The sequence below is a fragment of the Canis lupus genome, chromosome 22 (assembly GCF_003254725.2).
Source record: "Canis lupus dingo isolate Sandy chromosome 22, ASM325472v2, whole genome shotgun sequence".
Classification (NCBI taxonomy): Eukaryota; Metazoa; Chordata; class Mammalia; order Carnivora; family Canidae; genus Canis; species Canis lupus.
This window is the reverse complement of record NC_064264.1, coordinates 6,946,700-6,970,662: the sequence shown is the minus strand read 5'-3', so window position 1 is coordinate 6,970,662 and position 23,963 is coordinate 6,946,700. Positions and strand designations below refer to the sequence as shown.

The following is a 23,963-nucleotide window of genomic DNA, read 5'->3' as shown; positions in this document are numbered from 1 at the left end:
TATATGTACATACTACAGTTGTAAGGACATTGCTGAATCCTTATATATTGGGTGTGTAAAATGTTCCAGGAAACTGAATTACTTACATAGACTTTACTTTGGGATAACAGAATAATTAAGGAGTAAACATGAAAAACAGGAGTTTCAAAAAGCCTCTCAAAATTAAGTATCCTTAATAACTTTCCTGTTAACAATTTAATATCGTTTTGAAGAAAGTAATAACTCGTTTAAAGGACTATATAAGGTGGATTACCTGCAAATGTAATAGAACTTTTTTGTTTTTTTCTATTTCTGATGTTTGTGATTGTTGTTGCTTTGCAACTTGTTCTACTGCATCAGTTAATGAAGATGTGCCTTGGTTAGCCAGAGCTGAACAAAAGAATAAAGTACATAATAAAAATTTAAGTGCAAACATTCTAAGAAAGATATTATTTCTTCACTCAAAGTCATGAAAAATATGATGTTTCTCATTAATAAAGTAGACTTAGGGTTAGTAATATTCCCTGACTATAAACAAAACCGAAATCAAAAGCTTTAACAATACACAATTTAGAAATCCCTACTGTAATGTTAAACCTGTTCCTGTGTGGAACAGTATAAATATTTTGATTATCCTCATTTTTTTTTACCCAGACCACTTACACATATGCATAATTACAGTGCTACCGTAACAACTATATAGCAATTATAGTTGATGAATTTTCATTATAGGCCTGCATTTTCAGGTTGTTATGCCTTTTCTAAACACCATGTAAGTTTCTTCCTGGAGAAATTTAAAGGCTTCCTTCTATTCTATTTGGCTAAATATTTTAACACAATTATTCTATCATACTACTTTTTTGTTGCTGCTTATTTTTCAATTATTTATTTCTTGAGATTGCTTCATTACCTTCTTCAGGAACTCCTTGACTCTTCCTTTCTTTGTTGCCTGACATTCTACTGTCTTTCTCCCTTTCTGGTTCACCTCTTTTATGCCTACAAAAATAAAAAATTTTGATAATTTTTCAGTTTTGTTTATTCCCCTGTCATATAACCTGGTGATCCTGAAAACAAATTAATTGTCTAATATCTCACAGGGATGGCAATGATATTTCATCATTAGTTCCAAGAATTAAAACACAATGGTTAAGTAAGAAAGTTTAGGAGGAAAATAGCACTCTATTTGAATCTTGGTTCTCCTGATTTTTAGCTGTTATGATCTTGAGCAAGTTTTTAAACTTCTTTTTTTTTTTTTTTTTTTTTTTTTTAGTTTTTAAACTTCTTTGATCAGGGTCCTCATCTGCAAAACCTCACAGGGCTGTCATAATAATTAAAGTAATATAAAATTAAAGAATTAAAGATATATATGTAGCAAGTAATGTAAAATTAAGTAATTAAAGTAATACATGTAGCATGCTTAGAATAGTGTGTGTGTATATAATATATACATATATATATATTACATAGTATGTTACCATATATACTACATATATAGTGAGTCATTAGTTATTATGGACTCTGTCTAGGGTTTCCTTTGCTAGTTCCTCCTCAGCTTTCTCATCTATGTCAATGTCCCAGTGCTAAGTCCTGAGGCCTGTTCTCTATAGTCATTCTTCAGGTGATGTCATCTAGTTGCATAGCTTTAAAATCTACTTACAGGTTTTATCCTATTTATATATCTAACCTGAACATCCTTCTTGAGCTCCAGACTGATTCCAAATTGCCTATGTGATATCTTCACTTAGATTTTTACAGGAATTTCAACTTAATATATTCCACACTGAACTCTTGATATCTGTTCACTGCATCACGATCACTAAATCTCCTCCTTCAGTCTCCTCCTTTCAATAAATTACAGGTTTTTCTTATTCAGGCCCCCAAACCCTGGAGACATTAGCAAAGAGGTCTCTAGAAGAGTGTAGAGCCCATGGCAATTCAACAAGAATTGCCCAAGATAATCATAAACAAGAGCTCATTATTGATGTTTCAAGGCGTCTGTAAGACATTTTCCAAGTATGTGGCCCTGGACTTCTGCCCTAATTGTTTACCCAAAGGACAAGCCAGAATCTTGACTTTTATATGCTGCATGTAATTCTTTTAGCAAAATTTATTGGTTCTATCTTTAAATTATATTGGAATCCAGTCACTGCTTACCATTTCTAAATAGTATCTTAGTAGAGAAGTCTTCCCAGATTAATTTTCTCTAAAACATGACCTGACCTCCCCTTCTTCATTCTCCACTTTCTTACTCTGCCTCATATTTCTTTTTTTTTTTTTTTTTTAAGATTTTATTTCTTTATTCATGAGAGACACACAGAGAGAGGCAGAGACACAGGCAGAGGGAGAAGCAGGCTCCATGTGGGGAGCCTGATGCGGGACTCGATCCCAGGGCTCTAGGATCACACCCTGAGGCAAAGGCAAAAGCTCAATCACTGATCCACCCAGGTGTCCTGCCTCATCTTTCTTAATAGCATTTGTCACTACTGGTATTTTATATACACTTGTTTCTTTTCTATCTCCTTTTATTAATGTAAGTTCTATGAGGGCAGAGACCTAGAACAGTATCTGGCACTTACTTAATAGATGTCTATTTGTAGTCTGTCTCCACTCCAATTAACCCTGTTCTAATGATAGACTTATGCTCCTAAAATACTGTTCCTACCATGTCAACATTCCAGCCAATCTTTAACTCTATCACAGATGGCATCTTCTTTAAGAAGTCTTTTTTTTTTAATCTTTCTTGCTAGATATGATCCTTCCCTCTCTTTAGTACAATTGTTTCTATATCTCTATTATACCATGATAACAATTTAGGTCATAGAATAAGATAGAGCTAGCTTTGAACTCAGGTTGTACAACTTACTAATTTATTAGGTAAATTCTTACCAAGCAGGGCCTCAGATTCTTTATAAAACAGAAATAATAGTAGTACCTAACTCATTAGAATAACTGTGAGGACTAAAATAAAATTATTTATGACAGCATCAGGTTACCTGGGTGGCTCAGCGGTTGAGCATCTGCCTTCAGCTCAAGGGCGTGATTCCGGGATCCAGGATTGAGTCTCACATCAGGCTCCTTGCAGGAAGCCTGCTTCTCCCTCTGCCTGTGTCTCTGCTTCTGTGTGTGTGTGTGTGTGTGTGTGTGTGTGTGTGTGTGTGTTTCTCCTGAATAAATAAAATCTTAAAAAAATTACATGACAGCATTTAGCAAATTCTTGCTACTCGACAGTTTTTTATCTTATTATTTCCATTATTTTATACTACATTGCTTCGTTCGTTAAACTGTAAGCTCCAGGAAGACAAATATAAGGTCTTGTTTTTGGATTCCCTAAAAAATTTGGTGAAGAAATCTAAAAAACAAAGAAAGGGATGCCTGGGTGCCTCAGCAGTTGAGCATCTCCCTTTGGCTCAGGGCATGATCCTGGAGACCCAGGATCAAGTCCCACATTGGGCTACCTGCATGGAACCTACTTCTCCCTCTGCCTGTGTCTCTACCTCTCTCTCCCTGTGTCTCATGAATAAATAAATTAAATCTTAAAAAATAAAAATAAAAAAATTAGATTTAATAATAAAAATATAACTAGCACTTCTTGATCTCTATTTCTGAAGCAACTCTTGAGTGACATTTATTTAAGCTGTTTGTGAAAGGATATTTGCTTTAAAGTGGGAAAGTTTTAGGGGCACCTGGGTGGCTCAGTCAGTTAAGCATCTGCCTTTGGCTCAGGTCATGATCTAGTCTTGTGTGGGATTGAGCACCAAGTGAGGCTTCCTGCTCAGAGAGGAGTCTACTTCTCCCTCTTTCTCTGTTCCTTTCCCCTTACCTCCCCTGTGCTCTCTCATTCTTAAATAAATAAAATCTAAAAAAAATTGGCAAAGTTTAAGTTTCTTCTGGATCTCTACTGGAGAATGGACAAAAGATAAAAATGAAAACAAACTACTGCCATCTACTGATAATTCATTAAAAATGTGTAAATCAATGAAAATCAGAGTTTAGAGACTAGACAGTATTAATTACTCTTTCATTCAAACCACGTATGTGGATACATGTAATGTGCAAAGTATTGTGAGGAATATAAAGATGAATTAAGGGCAGCCCCTGTGGCCCAGCGGTTTAGCACTGCCTTCAGCCCAGGGTGTGATCCTGGAGACCAGGGATCGAGTCCCACGTCAGGCTCCCTGCACAGAGCCTGCTTCTCCCTCTGCCTGTGTCTCTGCCTCTCTCTCTTTTTCTCTCTCTCTGTGTCTGTCATGAATAAATAAATAAAATATTAAAAAAAGATGAATTAAATGTCTAATGAAAAAAACAGTATCTACAGTATTTAATGGTAAATGTCCAACTTACGTATAAAACACAATCATTTAGAAAAAATACTTTCAACTAAAAAAAGGTTAGCTTACAGAAAACAATGTAATGCAAATACTATAATAATACTATAATAAAATACCATTCTTCTATAACTATAGTCAACATTTATTGAGTACTTACAAATAATTAGCATTTTTTGTAAGTGTTTTTACATTAATTATCTTTATTTTCCCTCAAAGCAATCCTATAAGCTGGATATTATTTTTACATATATTTTGTAGATGAGTAAACTAAGAGTTGGAGAAATTAAGAAATTAGCCAAAGGCCTTACATCCAACAAGTGGGAAAGATGGAATTTGAAACAATTAGTATCCAAATTAACATTTATTAAGCACTTAGATTTGTACATTATCTCTTTTGCTTTGAAGAGGCAAGCCCCTCTATTTGACTCTTGGGAGAATTTAAAAAGGCCATGGTTCCAGCTTTTGGAAACTCATCATCTGGTACCTCGTCTAAGTTAATGAGCAAAATAAAGCAAGGCTGTCAAACTCCTCTGGGGCTTTTGAGAGCTTTTAGCTTAGAAGAATTAAGAGGAAGCAATTGTATATGTGCACCCACATCACATAAGCACTGTTTTTCATTCTGAATGGGAAAAGCTGTCATGTGAACCTGCTAGGTAGTTAAAGTAATTAAGTTTATAATTTCATTCTACCCTTTTAGAATAGAAATCAAAAAACAGATAATTTTTCTTTGTGTGAAATTGTTTTTGTTTTCTAAGTGGGCAGGGTACCTTAATTTCTAAAGCTGATATTTAACTGAGAAAGCTAAAAAAAATTAGCCTGGAGAAAGATAAGATAAAAGAGTTCCTGGAATCAAGCAAATTTTAAATTATGGCCTATATTTGTCACAAACATGATGAAATCAAATTTGAGTGGTTCAATTCCAACAAGTAAAGATAATAGTGGGAAAAACGTGATACATTGTATAAATGAGTAAGAATGATACATACTTCAGGTAAAAAAAGACCATAGTTACAACATTAGCAGAGTCTTCCAAAGGAATTAATTATTGAATCATTAAAAATTTATTAATACCTATTATATACTTGTGTCTTAGGATCTGCTAAAATTAGGCATTATTCTCTTCTTTGACTAGGCAATAAGATTAAAGTTTCAAGATGCTGAAAACAAAAACAAAACAAAAAACTCAAAGGATCTGTTCCTTAACTTCTATCAAAGATATAGGCAACCTCCTATCAAAGACAATACATTATCCACATTGCTTCTAGCTTTCTACCCAAAGTGAGATTTCTCTGGATGTTGTAATAGGACTGGACTACCAAATGTCTCGTTTTAAAGTATAAACATAGAGACTGATCAGCAGCTTGAATCCAAGCTTTAAGGGATAGCTAGACCACTGTTTCAAATAGAAATGATAGGCTATGATGAAATCCAGTCATAACCTACCTGCTTGTTTTATTCAGAAACAGTAAGAAGGAAGGTCTTCTTTTAGTCTGTAAGTATGATTTCTAAACCACAAGGAGCTTGTAGTAGGTTGAATGGTGTCCCTTTGTCCTGCCAAGATGTCCATTCCTAACCTCCAGAAGTTGTGATATGGTCTTATTTGGAAAAATTATCTTTGCAGATGTAAATAAGTTAAGAGTCTTGAGATGAGATCATCCTGGATTTAGGGTGGGCCCTAAATCCAGTGACAGCTAAGAGACTGACTATGCAAACAGTGGCCGGACATATATATATATAGCACTTTCACCTACAACCTGCAGCAACCAACTCAGAAAACCATCCTGCTATCTAAAGTCACCAGAGCAGGAAGCCATCCAGCTATCTATATCAGACTCATAGGAAGCCAGACCACTATCTCTAATAACAATTCCAGAAGCTAAACAATAAGTCTTATAACAACTGGCCCCAAATAACCAGTGTTTGATGAATAACTAACAGCTTCCCTAATTTCTGTCCCCACTTCCAACTTGGGACCAATCAGAGAAAGCCAAAATGCACACTCTTAACCAATCACATAGGATGTCCTGCTTTAGTTAACCTACCTACAGCTTTCCCATGCCAAGAGCCCCAAGTTGGGGTATCATTGAAGATTTTCCTTCTCTCCACTATGAAACTTTGCTACTCTGCCAACACAAAAGTGATGGCTGATTCTCCTGCCATAGCAAACTCTGAATAAATAACCTTTGCTTGTTCTCATATGGTTGGTCATTATTTCCACAGGTGTTCTTATAGCAGAAAGGTAGAGGGAGATTTGAAACTCTGACACACATTAAAACCATATGAGGATGAAGATATAAGAGTCCCAAGTCACACAGCTCCAAGCTAAGGAACAAACACCTGGAGCCACCAGAAACTGGAAGAGGCAAGGAAAATGAGACACTTTGAAGGGAACATGGCCCTGACAACACTTAGATTTGAGACTTCTGTTTCTATGAGAGAACACATTTTTGTTGCTTTAAGCCATCTGGTTTGTGGTAATTTGCTATGGAAGCCTTAGGAAGTTAACACAAGGTTTTTAACAAGGAAATTTGCAATATTATATTTACTTTTCTGGAAAGACCCATGAATCTTAGTGTGAATGGCTTAAAAACAACTGTTTACAGTTTTTGAAAATTCCACTTGTTCTTTTAAGATTTATATGGTGACATAACAACTTCTGGAGATTTCAGAGTGCCTGGTGGCACAGTTGGTTAACCATCTGATTCTTGGTTTTGGCTCAGGTAATGATCTCAGGATCATCGGATGAAGCCCTGCCCCAGGCTCCACTCTCAGCTTGGTCTGCTTAAGATTCCCTCTCCCTGCCTGTCCCCTCTTGCATGTGCACATGCTCTCTCTCTCAAATAAATAAAAATAAAAATTAAAGAACTTCTGGGGATTTCTCCAACGGTTTCCTGAACAGCCAGGTATCAACTCTGTCCTCAAAATGCTCTAGGTCTCTTTAAGGGAGATAGATACCATGTCAAATAATTCAAATGTAGATGTATAGTAGTCACTCTGTTAGTCTACCTGCACTTAACCTCTAATCAATTAACTCATTCTATCTTCTTTGTAAATCATAAGCTGCTAATTTCCACATCATGCTGAACGGTTAGGAAACCACTCTCCAGTGAATCTGCCTACTTCTGCTCCTATCAGTTGAATTGTACAGTTTGACAGTGAGTTACCTGTGTTTGTTCCCAAACCTGTTTATGCCAGTTGTACCTGTTATTGTGCTGGTTAAAATGACTTCTAAAAAAAAAAACTTAGAAAAAATTTATGTACTATCAAGTTCATCCTTATAAAGCATACACTTCAATGATTAATTGACTTTTTCAATTTATTATTAGGCTATGGGTCCAGACTGCATCAATGAGAGGCCTTCATCTGCATGGACAAAATGCTAAGGAAGAAGCAATTAATTCTGGTGAGAGAATGGGGATTCAAGGAAAGTTATGATTGAGCTTGAAAGATGTTAAACAAGTAGCAGTTAAGTAAGCGTAAAAAGAGAAGAGTGTTCTAAGTACAAGGAATAGCATATGTAAAGGCTAAAATCTTGTAGCTCATCCAAGTAACAGCCTTTTTTAGTTTGAGTGGCTTGGGAGTCAGGCAGTTGTTTTTTCAAACCTAATTATGCATCTGAATCATCTGTATAGATTAAAAACAAAATAAACAGCAAAGAAAAACATGCCCAGACTTGACTCCCAGAGATTCTATTTCAAATGTATATCAAGTGGAGTCCCTAGATTTGTTTTTAAGTTCTACTTGTAGTTCTGATGTGCAGCCAGGAGAACCACTGGAGTGGGGTGAATGAGGATGAGGGAAGAGTTAGGAGATGAGGCTAGATAGTCTAGGAAACAGTATGTAAATATAACACAATAACAATCTCTTCCCTGGCAGCTTTCCCACTTTGAAATATTTTAAAAATTTTTACTGCCCCTACTGTTTCATAAAAAAAAAAAAAAAAAAGAATTCCCACCATTGTCTATAAAAACAGGGATAAATATTTTAATCCAGCGTTGTAACTCAAAAGACCTCTATTTTGCTCAAGGTAATATTTAACATAAAACAGACTCAGAGAGTGCAGTGTGCACCTTCTGATCAGGTGTACCATCTACTGCTAGGGTTCTTGACAAATGCCCTACAAAAATCATGAAAACACAAATTTTGACAAAAATATCTGCCAGGGATATGAACAGCATATTCCTATCCTGGGTTTGTGATCCCATTACCCCTCGTCAAATAGAATGGAGCACTTGCCCATCTCCAAGTGCTTTTCTAAACTCCCAGGTATCTAGGACTTTTTCTCTTGCAGGAGAAATTTCTTCAGCATTTATCACCTGAGCAACAATGAAGACAAAAGGGGTCTCTCTTTCCATCACAACCAGTTGCACAGGAAGCACTCTCTCTCCTACTTTTTTTCTTTTTTCTTTATTTATGATAGTCACACAGAGAGACAGAGAGAGAGAGAGAGGCAGAGACACAGGCATAGGGAGAAGCAGGCTCCATGCACCGGGAGCCCGACGTGGGATTCGATCCCGGGTCTCCAGGATCGCGCCCTGGGCCAAAGGCAGGCGCCAAACCGCTGCGCCACCCAGGGATCCCCTCTCCCCTACTCTTGAGGGCTGGACACATCTCCCCTTTACCTTAGCATCTGCCTTCCACGTAGTAGATGTTCAATACTTCTAAATGTATGCTACACCTGTACTCTTCGAGGTTAGCCGAGGGTGCTAATTTATCACAATTCTAAGAGTTACTGCCTTCTAGCTTTCTACGAGGGGTCCATATTTTTAAATGGGCACGTAAGACCTGGTCAGTACAAGGAAAGGAGCTGTAAGGAGTGTTGGTCCGGTCAGCAAGGAAGGTTCAACCAAGTGTTTCTGGGAACAACAACGACAAAAACCGCACTTAAAAAAAAACAAACCCCAAGAACTACAAACGAACTCCACCCCGAGGCCGATTACTGGAACCTGGATGGGGCGAGTCGCCAAGCGCTAACACGAGCCGGTTCTCAGGGATGGATGGGCTCCGGTGGTTAAACCAAGGGCCGGCCCGCACTGCTGGCGCTCGAGGGCTGGGCAGCGCGCTTGCGGGGAGGACTCCCATCCGCAAACGGTCGTCTGCGATTTGGCCTCCGCGTCGCTCCCACCGCCCCGCTCCCCTCACCAGCCCGCCAACCTGTCAGCCGCCGGCGCCTCCGGGTCACCGGCCCGCCCTCAGGCCGCCGGGCTCTCCCCTCGCCGGCCCCGCCCACCTCCTCGCCGGCCCGCCCCTCGCCCCGCCCCCTCGCGGGCCCGCCCGCCGCCCGCCGCCCGCCGCCCGCCCTGCTCCCCTCGGGGTCGAGCCCGCCTTCCCGCCGCCCGGTTCTCCTTACCCACGCGCCGGCCTGTCAGAAGCCCCGCTCCCTCACGGGCCCGCCCTCCCGCCGTCCCGCTCCCGCCCGGCTCCCCCCACCCCCTCAGGGGCCCCCCGCCAGCCTGTCAGCCGCCCCGCCGCCTCACGGGCCCGCCCGCCGCCCGCCGCCCGCCGCCCGCCGCCCGCCCGGCTACTCTCGAGGGTCTGCCCGCCCTCCCGCAGCCCGGTCCCCTCAGGGGGCCGCCCGCCAGCCCGTCGGAAGCCCCGCTGGCCTGTCAGCCCGCCGCCCCCTTCCCCGCCCCCTTCCCCTCCCTCACGGGCCCGCCTTCCAGCCGCCCGGCGCCCTCACCTGCCCGCCAGCACGTCAGAAGCCCCGCGGGCGTGTGGGCCGCCCCGCCCCCTCGCGGCCCCGCCCCTCGCGGCCCCGCCCCCTCGCGGCCCCGCCCCCTCGCGGCCCCGCCCCGCCCCCTCCCGGGCTCGCCGCCCGCCGGCCCGCTCCGCCCGCCCCCCGGCCCCCGCTAGCTGACGGGGCTCGCTCGGGCTACGAGCCTCTGTTCCTGTTTCTCTTCCCTCCCTCGGGCGGCGGAGGGCGGCCTCGCCGGGCCCCGAACTCGCCCGCGCCTCCCTGCGGGGCGCCGGCCGGCCCGGCCTTCCGAAGCCGCGGGGCCGCAGCCGTCGAGCTCCCGCCGGGCGGGGCGCCCGTGGCCGGTCGGCGGTGAGGCGGGTGAGGCGGGCGGGGCGGGCGTCGCGGGGTCGGACTCAGGGCTCCGAGCGCGGCGCTCGTCGCTTCCGGGTTCCCTCGGGGCCCGAGGCGGGGGTCCTCGGCGAGGCGGGCGCGGGCCGGCGGGCGGGGGGCGGGCGGAAACCGCCTGGGCGGCGTGTCCGCGGGTCAGCGGGTCAGCGGGTCGCGGCCGGGCGGGGCGGGGCGGGGGCGCCCCCTGTGGCGGGAGCCGCGGGGGCCGCGCGTCCGGGCCGGCGCCGACCCGGAGTGCCCTGTGACTGCGGGGTCGTCTCAGCCTTTACCCGCTTAAAAGCGCGCATTCTCGGTGCAGCTCCATTGAACCTATTTCTTAGGAAGAGGTGGGACCCAACATGCCAGTCACGTCGGGATTAATGATGTCTTGTAACATAAGTTGACACCCTGTAATTAGAAAGAGGACTTTGTCTAAGTCCAGTAATTCCCTACTTAGAATTTGCTGTGTAAAAAAAGGGAAAAAAAAAATTTCCACACAGAAACTGGAACTGTTGTTCTGTTGGAAAGATGCACAAAATCACTTTCCTGAGAAGTGAATTAAGAGATGGTTCAGGTCTCATGGTTCTCTTAAGGCAAATAATGGTCTATTTTGTTATGGTTTTATTTTTTTGTTTTTTAATGTTTTTAAAGATTTATTTATTCATGAGAGACAGAGAGAGAGAGGGAGGCAGAGGGAGAAGCAGGCTCCATGCAGGGAGCCCGACGTGGGACTCGATCCGGGGAACTCCAGGATCACACCCTGGGCCAAAGGCAGGTGCTAAACCACTGAGCCACCCAGGGATTCCCCAGCCACCCAGGTTATGTTTTTTTAGATCAGTGAAACTTTTTCTTTTAAACGTAGGTACAAATTTCTGTTGTAACTATAAGAAGATTGATACGACCTTGCGTTCTTCGGCTAATTTTTCTTTACAGGTGATTTCCTGGGAGGCGCAGAAATCATTTTTGAAGAGCTTTGCACCTTCGTGGAAGGATGGCAGAGGCAGTGTTGGTTGATTTCTTTGGTTTGCAGTTTAACTCTCAGAAAAATAGTCATCAAGCCTTGCTGAAGACACTGGACGCTGTCCGATTCCACCATGCTGCCAAGGCTAAGTTTCTTTGCATAATGTGTTACAATAACATCAGCTGTGAAAGGGATGGTGCGCATAATAACTGTGAATTAGAAGGAAGCAATGGATTATCAACTCTCTTGAGAGAATTTGAGACTGTTAGCAATCCTAGTATGGCTGCCTCTTTGTATACTATTAAGCAAAAAATTGATGAAAAAAATTTGAGCAGCATTAAGGTAATTGTATCCATGCACCGGAAGACGTTACTGAAGGCTTTTATTGATCAACTCTTCACCAGTGTTTACAATTTTGAATTTGAAGACTTACAGGTGACTTCGAGGGGAGGTCTTTTGAAACAATCCACTGAAGTAAGCATGATCACAGCTCAAGAAGTAGAAGCAATCCAGAATGAAATACAAACGTATTTGAGAACTCTGCCAGCACTGAAAGGAGAGTTAACCATTATCACATCTCCGTTGATCTCAGGTATGTTGAACACCATGCTGTTTTTACTATATACATGAAGAAACAGTCTTTCTTTAGAGGTTGTTCACCTTTTTTCCCACCTTTCTCTTGTAGACTATAGGAATTTTTTTTTAAGATTTTATTTATTTATTCATGAGAGACACAGAAAGAGAGGCAGAGACACCACAGCCAGAGGGAGGAGAAACAGGCTCCAGGTGGAAGGAGCCTGATGTGGGACTTGATTCCCACCCCCACAATCCCCCCTTCGCCCCCCCAGAATCTGAGATCATGCCCTGAGCCAAAGGTAGACGCTCAACCGCTAAGTCCCCCCCACCCCACCCCACCCCACCCCCGCATCCCAACTATAAGATTTTTGAGTTCACTAATATGAGAGGTCAGGGATATCAAGGGATGGTCCCTTCAAAGCCCCCCTAGATAAATAAATTTTCTTTATGCAAATTCAGCTTTACGACAACCCCCCCGGCCTTCCTTTAAAAAGAGATTTATGACACTAAGCATCTCTTATTTAAAAATTCTGATACTTTAACTCATTGGCACCTTCACAGAAGAATGAAATTTTATTTATTTTATTTATTTATTATTTTTTTAAGATTTTATTTATTCATGAGAGATACAGAGAGGGAGAGAGAAGCAGAGACACAGGCAGAGGGAGAAGCAGGCTCCATGCAGGGAGCCCGACGTGGAACTCAATCCCGGGACTCCAGGATCATGCCCTGGGCCAAAGGCAGGCGCCAAACCGCTGAGCCACCCAGGGATCCCCAAGAATGAAATTTTAAATAGTCAGTGTTACTCTTTGGTTAAACAATATTTACCGTGGGCTATATGCTGTTAGGAACAAAGACAAGTGGGACAGAGGATACTCTTTGAAGAGCAATAATCCCATGGGGAAGGTAAAGCAAACACAAAGTCATATGTAACAAGAACACATGGAGGTACAGGGAGCTGTAGAAATCAGAGGGTTTGTAACATTTTATAGTCTTTTGCATGGTTTATTTTTAATCTTTACTACTTCTATTCAGCAGATATTTTTTTACATGGATTTACTACAAGAACAGGTGGAATATCTTACATCCCAACTCTTAGTTCATTCAATCTCTTCAGTAGTTCCAAACGGAGAGATCCCAAGGTGGTGGTTCAAGAAAATCTGCGTAGGTTGGGGAATGCTGCTGGATTTAACGTGGAGAAATTTTACCGAATAAAGGTAAAATTTTGTTTCACGTTTTAGAAGATCTAAAGTATATTCTTGACTGTGCTAATGACTACATGGACTTGAAACAAGCTATTTAACTTTTGCATCTGGTGTTTTATCCCAAATTTTTAGGATAATGCTTATGGTTGTTTTTCCTAGATCTGTACAATAATGGTCTAAAAATCAATCCTATGACAGACATCTTTTACCTGAATCTCCTTGTGTCTAAAAGTACAGTTAATTCTCAGAGTATAGTAGCACTACCCTTTTTGATTTAGAAGGAAGATTCCAGAATGGTGAGAGAAAAAGGCCATTATTTTCTAAATCAACATTAGGAAGAACTAGGATCATTACTGATGCCTTGTTTCGTAGAGAGTCCTAGCATTATTTGGGTCAGGAAAAATAAAAAATATCTTTAATTTGGTAATTAACTTCTTTCCATAAATAGTACTATATGGAAAGTGCTACAGGTGAAGATTTCTTCATCTCTAGTAGGAGATATTCATGAGGGACTGTATTAAATTTTTAAGTGTTAAAGTTTGCTTTCCTTGGAGTAAAATATGCAGAGATTACAATATCAGAAGTTAAATGACAAGTAAATTTGATGTTTTACCATATATAGAAGTAATATTTTTAATGCTTGCTAGTAATGTTATACTGGATATATAATTTTGTACAAAAGAACATCTTCAGAAAAAGCTTATGGTATGAGAAATTCTACTTTCAAAATATTTTTCTCAAACATCTTTGGTATTAGACTGATCATGCCAATGACGTCTGGATTATGGGAAGGAAGGAACCTGAATCTTACGATGGAATCACCACAAATCAGAGAGGAGTCACAATAGCAGCTCTTGGTGCTGACTGTATGCCAATTGTTTTTGCTGATCCTGTCAAAAAAGCATGTGGGGTTGCCCATTCTGGTAAGTATATTTAATTACGCATTTAGGATTTTACCAGTTTTATAGTACAAGAAAAATTATAGTTTATTTCTGGTGGGCATGACAGGTAATTACTTTACATGGTATTAAGTATAGAAATAGGAGTAGAGCCAGCATATTTTTATTACAGGAGCAGATACAAGCAGTACCTGAGTTATATGAATCAAAGTAGAATTCCCAAAGGAAGCAGTACCCAGGATGATTCCTGAGGAGTTTGTTGTAGGACTTGACTAGGTGCCAGTGTTTCTCAGCATTTTCTGTAACATTTTGGACAAGATAATCTTATATTGCAGTTTGCTTGGCTTTCAAAATTTCTAATACCAGTAGCTCCTCCAGTTATAATAACCAAAAACAAAACAAAAACAAAAAACCCTTGATGCTTTTCAAAACACTCCAAAGAGTGTGTTACTGCCTCTGATTGAAAACCTTTGAAGTCTAAGCAATGGGGAATAGGAAGATAAGACATGCTGGAGAAAGGTATTCATGAAGATGAAGGGGCAGCATCCTGAGTAAAGGTATGGAGGTAAGAAAAAGCAAGCAAAGCAACACAGCATTTAGTTTAATATGTTATGGTCTAGTGCCTTTATTCTCCAAAGATAGGGATTTTTAGATGCTGTGTTAAGACAGATCAATTGGAATTCATCAAAATTTAAAAACTGTACATCAAAGGACACAGTCAACAGAGCTAAAAGGCAACCCATAGAGAGGGAGAAAATTCTTGCAGTTCATATATCGGATAAAGGGTTAATGTTTAGATTATATAAAAGACTCCTACAACTCAACAACAACAAAAAAGCAATAACCCAAATAAAAATGGATGAAGAGCTTGAATAGACATTTCTCCAAACATGATAAGCAAATGGCCAACAACCTTGTGAAAAGATGCTTAATGTCACTAATTAGGGAAATGCACATCAAAACTACAATGAGATATAACCTCACACGTATTAGGATAGCTCATATTAAAAAAAAAAAAAGAAAATAACAAATGTTGGTGAGGATGTGGAGAAATTGGAACCCTGATGCACAATTGGTGGAAATGTAAAATGGTGCAGCTGCTATAGAAAATAGTATGGTGGTTCTTCAAAAATTTTAACATAGAATTACCATATGATCCAGCAGTTCTACTTTTGGGTATATATCCAAAAAAATTAAAAGCAGGATTGCGACAAGATACTTGCACACCTGTGCTTATAGCAGGTTTATTCATAATAGCAGAGAGGTGGAAGCAAACCAGGTGTCCATAGATGAATGAATATATAAGCAAAATGTGATATAAATATTATTTAGCATTAGGAAGGAAGGAAATCTTGACACCTATTTAAATAAGGACCTTGAGGACATTACGCTAAATGTAATAAGTCAGTCACAAGAAACTGTAAGATTCCACTTACATAAAATATCTCAGGTAGTTAAATTTATAGAAACAAAGTAGAATGGTGGGTGCCAGGGGCCTGAGGGGGTAGTGGTAAGGGGGAGTTGTTACTTAATGGGTATAGAGTTTCAGTTTTACAAGATGAAAAAGTTCTAGAGCTTGGTTGCACAAAATGTGAATATATTTAACACTACTGAAGATAGTTAGAATGGCAAATTTTATGTTATTTATTCCCCCACCCCATTTTTAAAAATGTGAAAATAAAGTGAAGGAGAGAGAGAACACTACAAAGGTATAATCTCAGTGGAAACTGGAAGAGTAGAATATTTTTAAAGAAAGTGGAAGGACCTCCCATTAAATGTCTTTCCCATATCAGGTGCTTTGCATAGTGTACCTCATTTAAAAACGAGTATTTTGGGACTCCTGGGTGGCTCAGTGGTTGAGCATCTGCCTTTGGCTCAGGTCATGATCCCAGGGTCCTGGGATCGAGTCCCAGATCAGGCTCCCTGCAGAGAGCCTGCTTCTCTCTCTCTGCCTGTGTCTCTGCCTCTCTCTCTGTGTGTTTCTCATGAATAAGTAAATAAAATCTTTAAAAAAAAAGGAGTATTTTATTTAATTGATTATATAGCTTAATTAATTGATTCGGTGATTTATTTGCTATTCCTGGGGTTTGAAAAATATATAAGTTGCTCATTTTTTAAGTTAGAAAATAAATTACTGTGAAATGTTATGTTTTAACTTCCCTTACCTCTTTTTCTTTCTATTTACCAGGTTGGAAGGGTACTTTGTTAGGTGTTGCAATGGCTACAGTGAATGCTATGGTCACAGAATATGGCTGTAGTCTGGAAGACATCATTGTTGTACTGGGACCTTCAGTAGGACCTTGCTGTTTTACTTTGCCAAGGGAATCAGCAAAGGAATTTCATAATCTTGATCCTGAATGTGTACGGTTATTTGATTCACCAGATCCCTATGTTGACATTCGTAAAGCCACCAGGTATGTTTGATTTTATTCCAGAACTGAAAGTTTGGATATTGCTTATTGTTTCTAAAATGAAAATTATTGTAGACAATAATTAGTAACTCCAAGAAAAATTGAAGTGGTACATAAATAAGTAGCTGATGTACACATATATACAAAAACTTATTTTGATTAGGAAACCTATTTTCATTGAATTTTAAATAACAGAAATTTTTCTGTTATCTCTTATTGACTTAAAAGTGAAGGAAGATAATATTTGGCATTTGGTTTTGAGAGATCTACTTAAACTTCATATAGAAAAGTTGCCATGTGCTTCGTAGCCCTTCCTCAGCTAAAATCTAAATATAATAAACTATCCGGAAGATAGTATTTTTCTTCTGTAATTAATTAGAGGAATATATTCTTTTAGCAAAAATGTTAGACAATATAAGTATGTAGTCACTTTCAACTTTCAGTGCTCCCTTGCAATTTTGAATTATGAAGTTTTGCTATTAATAGCTGTTACTTGTCATTTCTACAAAAGAAAATTGCCTGATTTGAATTGTATTTCGATTCCAGTCAACAAAACCTTGCCCAGATTCTGCCTCACTTAGCACATAAGTAGAAAGGATTGAAATTGATTATTAAATGTGACTTGTGGAATTAGTATCATTAATTTATAGTCATACTTCATGTTTGTAAAGTGTTTATGGAGAAGCAACTTATCTGTGAAAAATCTGTTAATAGGACAAGAGATGGGAGGGCCAAATGATAAAAAGCATGCTCTATCTGAATCAAATGAATCTTATCTGCAAATACTCTGGTAACTTTAGAATTTTCTTCTAAATAAGTGCTTGAGTTTGATTATAAAATTCTAGACCCAGGTCATGTCTGCCAGACAATATGGAAGGTTTTACAGTTCATAAATGAACTTAGGTGATTAAAGTGATAAAATCTACGATTTCCTGACTTGTTCATGTTTTATATCTGAAAACCAGTTTGCATTGTTTCAAGCAGATCTCTCCCAGAATTCTTTTATGCCAATATCCATATATTTTTTTTAACTGCTTTGGCTATTGGTAAAATAAACTCTTAGTGTCTTTTGAAAAATCTTTATCCTAAGGATTCTTCTAGAACGAGGAGGAATTCTACCACAGAATATTCAGGACCTGAACCAAGATCTTAACCTCTGTACATCTTGCCATCCTGACAAGTTTTTCTCCCATGTCCGAGATGGCCATAATTTTGGTACACAGATTGGCTTCATATCAATTAGAGAATGAGGTCAGTAGGCTCTTTCTCTCCTTTTAGCTCTCCCCTTTTCCCAACTTTCCCTCCCCTTATTTTTAAAAATAATTAATTATATTTAACTTTACCCCTTTATTCTTGTAGGAAGAATTAAGTTTCTACTTTTCAGTGGAGTAATAGAGATAGAAAAGTTAATTTTTAAAAATATTTTTTTATTTATTATGAGAGACACACAGAGAGAGAGAGACACAGGCAGAGGGAGAAGCAGGCTCCATGCAGAGAGCCCGATGTGGGACTCGATCCTGAGACCCCAGGATCACACCCTGGGCCAGAAGGCAGACGCCCAACCACTGAGCCACCCAGGTGTCCCTAGAAAACTTAATTTTTATGACCATGCTGTAATATAAAGAATAGCCACTCCTTTTCCTAACTAATGAAGAATAATCAGGCCAGTATATATGTATAAAAATAAAATTATGTTTTCTTTAAAAAATCTTGTATGTATACCATTTATCTCCTATGTACTTGACATCAGTATATTTCCATCATAACATCTTTATACCTTTCTTTTTTTATTCTTTCGATTTTTGAGAAGAAATCTTTGTATAAAGATTCTAAATCTAGGATAATAAAAAGTCCTTACATATCCAAACTGGCTTGGTTTTCAACTAAATTTCTAACTGATTATCCATAACAGGGGTTGGCCAATTTTCTTTAAAGGGTAGATAGTAAATATTTTAGGCTTTGTGGTACCTACAGTTTCTATCTCAACTACTTAGCTTTGCCATTGTAGAGCAAAAGCAGACAGTAACAACACAAACAAATGAGTATGACTGTGTTTCAATAAAACTTTATTTACAAAAACAGGTAAGGCTCCAGGGAAGTTTGGCCCACACGCCGTAATTTACTGATACCTAATCTATAGTCACAGAGTAAGATTGAGTATAATTTCATTAAATTAGTATTTCATATGATTTTTGTTAGACTTATGCAAAGACATCCAATGAACAGTGATTTAGTACTGACCCTTTAGCATACATCTAGTTTTCCTTAAGTTTACTCTTAACTGAATTAATATTATTTTTAATCTTCACAATGTCTTTGACTCAATATATAAAAGACTTTAGTAGACTTAATGATCCTTACCTTGATATTGTAATAGTATTAGTAAGGGTCTTACATTTGTTTTCTATGTATTTTTACAGATACTTGACTGGATTTTTATACAACTGTTTCCTGCCTCCTTCTAAACTGACAAGAAAGAAATTAGCTATATGATTTACTTAAAACTGAAAGGATTGCAATGGATAATTCATCTTTAGGTATATTTTCACTATTATCCAAAGCCAAATGACTTTTATTTGATTCTAGCAAAACCTAAATGAGGATTATTCTTAAAGTTTGTTCTGTTTACTACATAAATCAGGAATAGGTCTGTTCAGTACCTACTGGGTACCCACTATGTGTCAGGCACTGTGTGAAACATAAGTGAATCAAAATGCAAAAGACCTTTTCCCCTTGAGTCTAATGCAGTGGAGGAGATAAATACTTATAATGCTTTAATTTTGATAGAAGTGGAAGAGTACAGAAGAATGAAGGGTTAATTGTATTTGGAAGGCAGGGTAGGGAAAGTGCTGTAGAGAAAGTGATAGATCACTGAGCCCAAAAGATATACAGGCTTTTGACAAATGAAGAACAACCGTAACAGGTAGAGGGAACAACACCATGAACTAGAGCATGAAATTTAAAGTGTGTAACATGTTCTAGAGAGAGAAGGGTGTAGGCAGAAGTTACTAGAAAAACAGGTTGGAAAGAGATTAGTTAGTCTCAAATGCCATGTCAAAGAGTTTAGAGTTGATTTTCCAGGCAAAGGGTAGGCATAAAACGTAGGGGAGTGTTTTTATTTCCTTAGCGTCATATGTAACAGGATGGATTTGAATTGTGAGAGACCAAAGCAGAGACTTCTTTAAGAGGCAAAATACTTTAAAAAAGAAAAAATGAGGCCTAAATGAAGAAAGTCGAAATTAAGATGGAAGAGAGTGGATGGAGAGATATTTCAGACTTGTAATCAGTTAGATCCTCTTAATAGATAATGAAGATGACGGGTGAAGAAGAGTGGAGAAGTCACTGATGACCCGAAGATTTCTGCTTGCTTGGCTACTAAGAACAGCAACAAGGGGAAGAAAGATGTTTGGGAAAAGGGAGAAGGATAATGAGTTTGACATGCAGACTAAAGTATATATCAAGAAGGAAGTATTTGGTCAATGACTAGAAATACAGACCTGGCATCTTGGTGGGAACTGGGAGAAAGAGATTTAGAAGTTGGCTATATGGAGATGAGCCCTGATTCCATTGTAACAAGCTGAATCATCTAGACAAACCTACAGGGTGAGAAAGAGGTTCAAGGGTGAAACCTTGTATGATACCTGCGTTTGAAAAATGAGCTGAATCAGTAAACACACACACATACATACAACAGGGTGAATCATTAGAAATAAGGGAAAAAACAGAATATACTTAATTTGAAGAAATGAGCCAATATGGATGTGAGAGATACTCAGAATTTCCAGAGATACAAGGTACAAGAAATTTTCTGAGATAAAATAAAATGAATACTGAGAAGAAACCAGTGAATTAACCATATCAAAACTGTTCTATAGGCAATGGTGGCAGAGTCTGATTTCAGTGCATTGAGGAGGAGGAGGATGCATAAGTGTCCATTCATCTTTGATAATACTTACTAGAGAAAATAAAGCACTGGGGGCTCTAAAAGGAGGGTTTTGTTTTGTTTTTCATTGGTGCTTCTAAGTAAATTTGTAGGCTGAAGAGAGGAGTCAAGTTATTTTCACTTGGGAGAAAATGGTATATGTGACGTGTATTTTTAATGTAATTACATTGCATCTTAAAACATCTTATACATATATTTCTTACATGAACATGTAGTAGAATAGTGGAAAATTACATTTGATGGTTATTTACAAAGGACTTTTATATACATTACCTCATTTTACCTTTTAGCCACTCTGAAATACATGGGGTATGAAATACATAGGTCAGTCAAAAGAGTTGTTACTCTTTATTCAGATGAGAAAACAGTCTGATTGAGGTAGAGCTTAAAATCATACAATTTGTGGTAAGGTAAGATTTGAACCTGTATCTTGTGACCTAAAATCTCATTTCAGATTTTGTAGTTAATTAAAGCTATCTAAGTTAAATTTTATTTTCAAGTTTCTGTTAGTATCATCCACTCATACCTTCAGCCAAAATATTGTTGAAATACTAAGATAGGTTTAAAAAATACAGTTTGTAGCCTTTCAGATGTTTAATATCTAGTGAAAGGTGGCAAACAGCAATTTCAATACTGTGATTTGTGTTCTAAGGTTGCCACAACCTGATACTTTGTTTAGTTGAATTCTTTTATGCAACTTGTAGCTCAGTATAAAATTTAAATAAAATACCTAATTTCTTCCAGTTGAGGGAAGACATTAAACACAAAGCATAGGACAACAATTTCAAACTTGTACAAAAAATCTTTCTGTTTAGTGTTAATTATAAAGATTAAGGATAACTTCACACATTAACAAAGGCTGATCATTTTCCAGTTCTTCACTGTGCATTATTTTGTTTGAAATTTATAAATTTATGAGAATATTAGGTGACAGGGGCCCCTGGGTGGCTCAGTCAGTTAAGCCTCTGCCTTCAGCTCAGGTCATGATCCCAGGATCCTGGGTTGCAGCCCTGCATCTGGCTCCCTGTTGAGTAGGGGGTCTGCTTCTCCCTCTGCCCCTGCCTCTTCCCTCTCCCTCCTCCTGCTCTCAGTCTCTCACTCTCTCTCTTTCAAAAAAATAAAATCTTAAAAAAAAAGTATTAGGTGGCTGTATTTCACTTTATGAACCAAAACATTCTAAAACCAAATAAAAATTATATTTGATTATCTGTGATTTTGGATTATCTGCTCTGGAATATTTAATGAAAAATCTCCTTGCTGTTTTACTGAGTGAAAAATATTGATTCAGGACACCTGGGTGGCTCAGTCGGTTAAGCGTCTGCCTTTGGCTCAGATCATGATCCCAAGGTTCTGGGATTGAGTCGCCTGTCAGGCTCCCTGCTCAGTGAGGAGTCTGCTTCTCTCTCTGCCCTTCCCCCCTGCTCGTGATCTCTCTCTCTCAAATAAATGTTAAAAAAAAATAAGAAAATATTGATTCAGTAACTCAGTAACAGAATGACTAGGTTATTAAGTAATCATATGTTATCATCTCTGTAAGATCTCTCTCTCCCAGTCTTTATTATATGTAGGTTTCTGGGACTTTGGGGGTACAACCACAATGATGATTTTTATTTTTAGTAAGTTTTGTTTCAATCTAAGCACTGCTACTAACTGCATATAGGAAATAATGGTTGTCATTTTATTAAGAAGAGGAATTAAGTGTGTAAGTCAGGTGAGAGTTCATGACATTCTTTTGGAGGTACTGAGTATCAAACTAAACTTTAATTGTAATTTTAAATTGTCAATAATAGGGGATCCCTGGGTGGCGCAGCGGTTTAGCACCTGCCTTTGGCCCAGGGCGCGATCCTGGAGACCCGGGATCGAATCCCACGTCGGGCTCCCGGTGCATGGAGCCTGCTTCTCCCTCTGCCTATGTCTCTGCCTCTCTCTCTCTCTCTCTCTCTCTCTGACTATCATAAATAAATAAAATTAAAAAAAATTGTCAATAATAGCATAGTGACTACATATGGTATACTCTGGTGCTTTATAAAACAAATAAAAAAGTGATCTTTCCAGTAGGAGTCAGTATGTCTACAAATAGCTTTGCTCTGTTTCTTGATGTAAAGTTGAACCAATTTATTCTCTATATTTACTTGTACTGAAGGAAAAAAAAAAAAGAAAAAAAGGGGCATTTAAAGTTAATGAATGTATTACTCTTACTTTATATTCAATATAATGTTCAAGTATATAAAAGCATTTAGGAACCCTCACCCACCTAAAACTACCTTACTTCTACAGAATCTCTAGTAACTCTTTTTCTATAAGTAGATTTTTTGGGGAGAAATTCACAGAAGCTTATTCTATGACACATGACAAAAACAAACATTAGCCATGGATTCAGAAGCTAGAGGGTAAGATGTCAATTGCAAATAAAGCACATCGTTTTATATACCAAAGTGGATTTGATATGGTTTTCACTTGGTTGTCCTAAAGTTAGAATATATCCATCCTACTTTTTATGTAAACTCTTAAAGAATGCCACCAGTCTGCAGAAGTCCAGCACTTTCAAGGAAGTACTGCTCAGTTATCTATGTGTTTGTGTGTGTGTATGTGTGGATCTCAGTGTTCATGGTCAATGGCAAGCAAGAAATGTATATGTGTTATATATGATACATAGCTTCTTTGCCCCAAATGTAAATCACACAAAACACATTGGATGCTGTGGGATTATAGATTTTTTAATGAAGTTTTTGTAAATTGTGCATTAAATAATGAGAATCGTGGTTTATACACTTCCTGTGTATGTTTATGGGAACTGTGGTCTAGAGCACCTACATTTCCATCGTAGGCGGTGTTTTTAAGCTTGTAATTTCATAGATGGGGCAGCTATTGCAAGTAATGCATTATTCTGTACTAGATCTTTGCTTAGTGAAGGACATAAAATCTGCCAGTACTACTAGATTAACACATTTAGTTTGGACTCATGATGATCACATGTCAATATTGTGGAGACAAACTTTTCATGCTCTCCTTAGATGCATTTTTCTTAGGGAGAAATAAATGCTTACATCGTATTTCCCATGTCCTTGTGCCAAGTGCCAGTGGTCGGTTATGTCCTTTTCTATATCTGGAGCAGGCTTTTTGTTTTATTTTCAGAAGGCTGGGTGTCCTGTTACTGTATTTTATTAAACAACTAAAATTTCCAGCAGACTCTTAAGCTCAAAATGTCAAATTCCTTTCTAACAACAAGAGTACTCTCATTTCATGAGAAACATTTGTAGAAAATAGATTTGTTCATGGTAACGAGTTTTGAGTTTTTAATATCCTACATTTTCTTAATTCTTAGTCTTGCATTGCACATTGCTTCAGTTTATATCTTACACATACTTTTCTATTCCTTATTTTCATTAAGCACGTTTTAGAGTTGTTTCTTATCCCCCCACCCATCATCCTTGTTTTCATGATTGATGTTTCATATTCATAAGGTAACTTCTTTGAGTTTTATACTTTCAAGTACATATTTAGACTTGGATATAAAGTTCCTTACTGGACATACTCTGTGGGCCCCTCAAAACAATATCCTCCAACTTCCCATTTTCCCTCCAAAATTTATTCCCC

General features: G+C 38.9%; 2 protein-coding genes across 28 annotated transcripts in view; one reads left to right on the top strand and one right to left on the bottom strand.

Annotated features, from left to right (window-relative positions):
• The window catches only part of CCDC122 (coiled-coil domain containing 122), a 43,768-nt gene extending 33,711 nt beyond the window's left edge, over window positions 1–10,057 (bottom strand). For 4 of the 15 annotated variants that reach the window (XM_025478206.3, XM_025478205.3, XM_035704467.2 and 1 more), the window contains exons 1-3: window positions 8,930–9,247; window positions 890–975; window positions 254–369 (exon numbers count right to left, since the gene is read on the bottom strand). In XM_025478206.3, coding sequence (XP_025333991.1) covers window positions 254–369; window positions 890–975; window positions 8,930–8,937 — 210 coding nt within the window. In that variant the 5' untranslated portion in view covers window positions 8,938–9,247. The other 11 variants (XM_025478209.3, XM_025478208.3, XM_025478207.3 and 8 more) reach the window with 8 other exon arrangements.
• A 127-nt stretch (window positions 10,058–10,184) lies between these two features.
• LACC1 (laccase domain containing 1) overlaps window positions 10,185–23,963 on the top strand; it is a 182,046-nt gene continuing 168,267 nt past the window's right edge. For 2 of the 13 annotated variants that reach the window (XR_003147914.3, XR_003147913.3), the window contains exons 1-7: window positions 10,831–11,189; window positions 11,305–11,924; window positions 12,944–13,125; window positions 13,871–14,036; window positions 16,201–16,426; window positions 17,514–17,674; window positions 18,844–18,960. Coding sequence is in view for 8 of the 13 variants with exons in the window: in XM_025478214.3 (XP_025333999.1) it covers window positions 11,363–11,924; window positions 12,944–13,125; window positions 13,871–14,036; window positions 16,201–16,426; window positions 17,514–17,673 (1,296 nt within the window). In the remaining 5 variants the exon portion in view is untranslated. Of the gene's footprint in view, window positions 10,363–10,600; window positions 10,719–10,773; window positions 11,190–11,304; window positions 11,925–12,943; window positions 13,126–13,870; window positions 14,037–16,200; window positions 16,427–17,513; window positions 17,675–18,843; window positions 21,580–23,963 lie in introns of those variants that run through there. The other 11 variants (XR_007404839.1, XR_003147916.3, XR_003147915.3 and 8 more) reach the window with 10 other exon arrangements.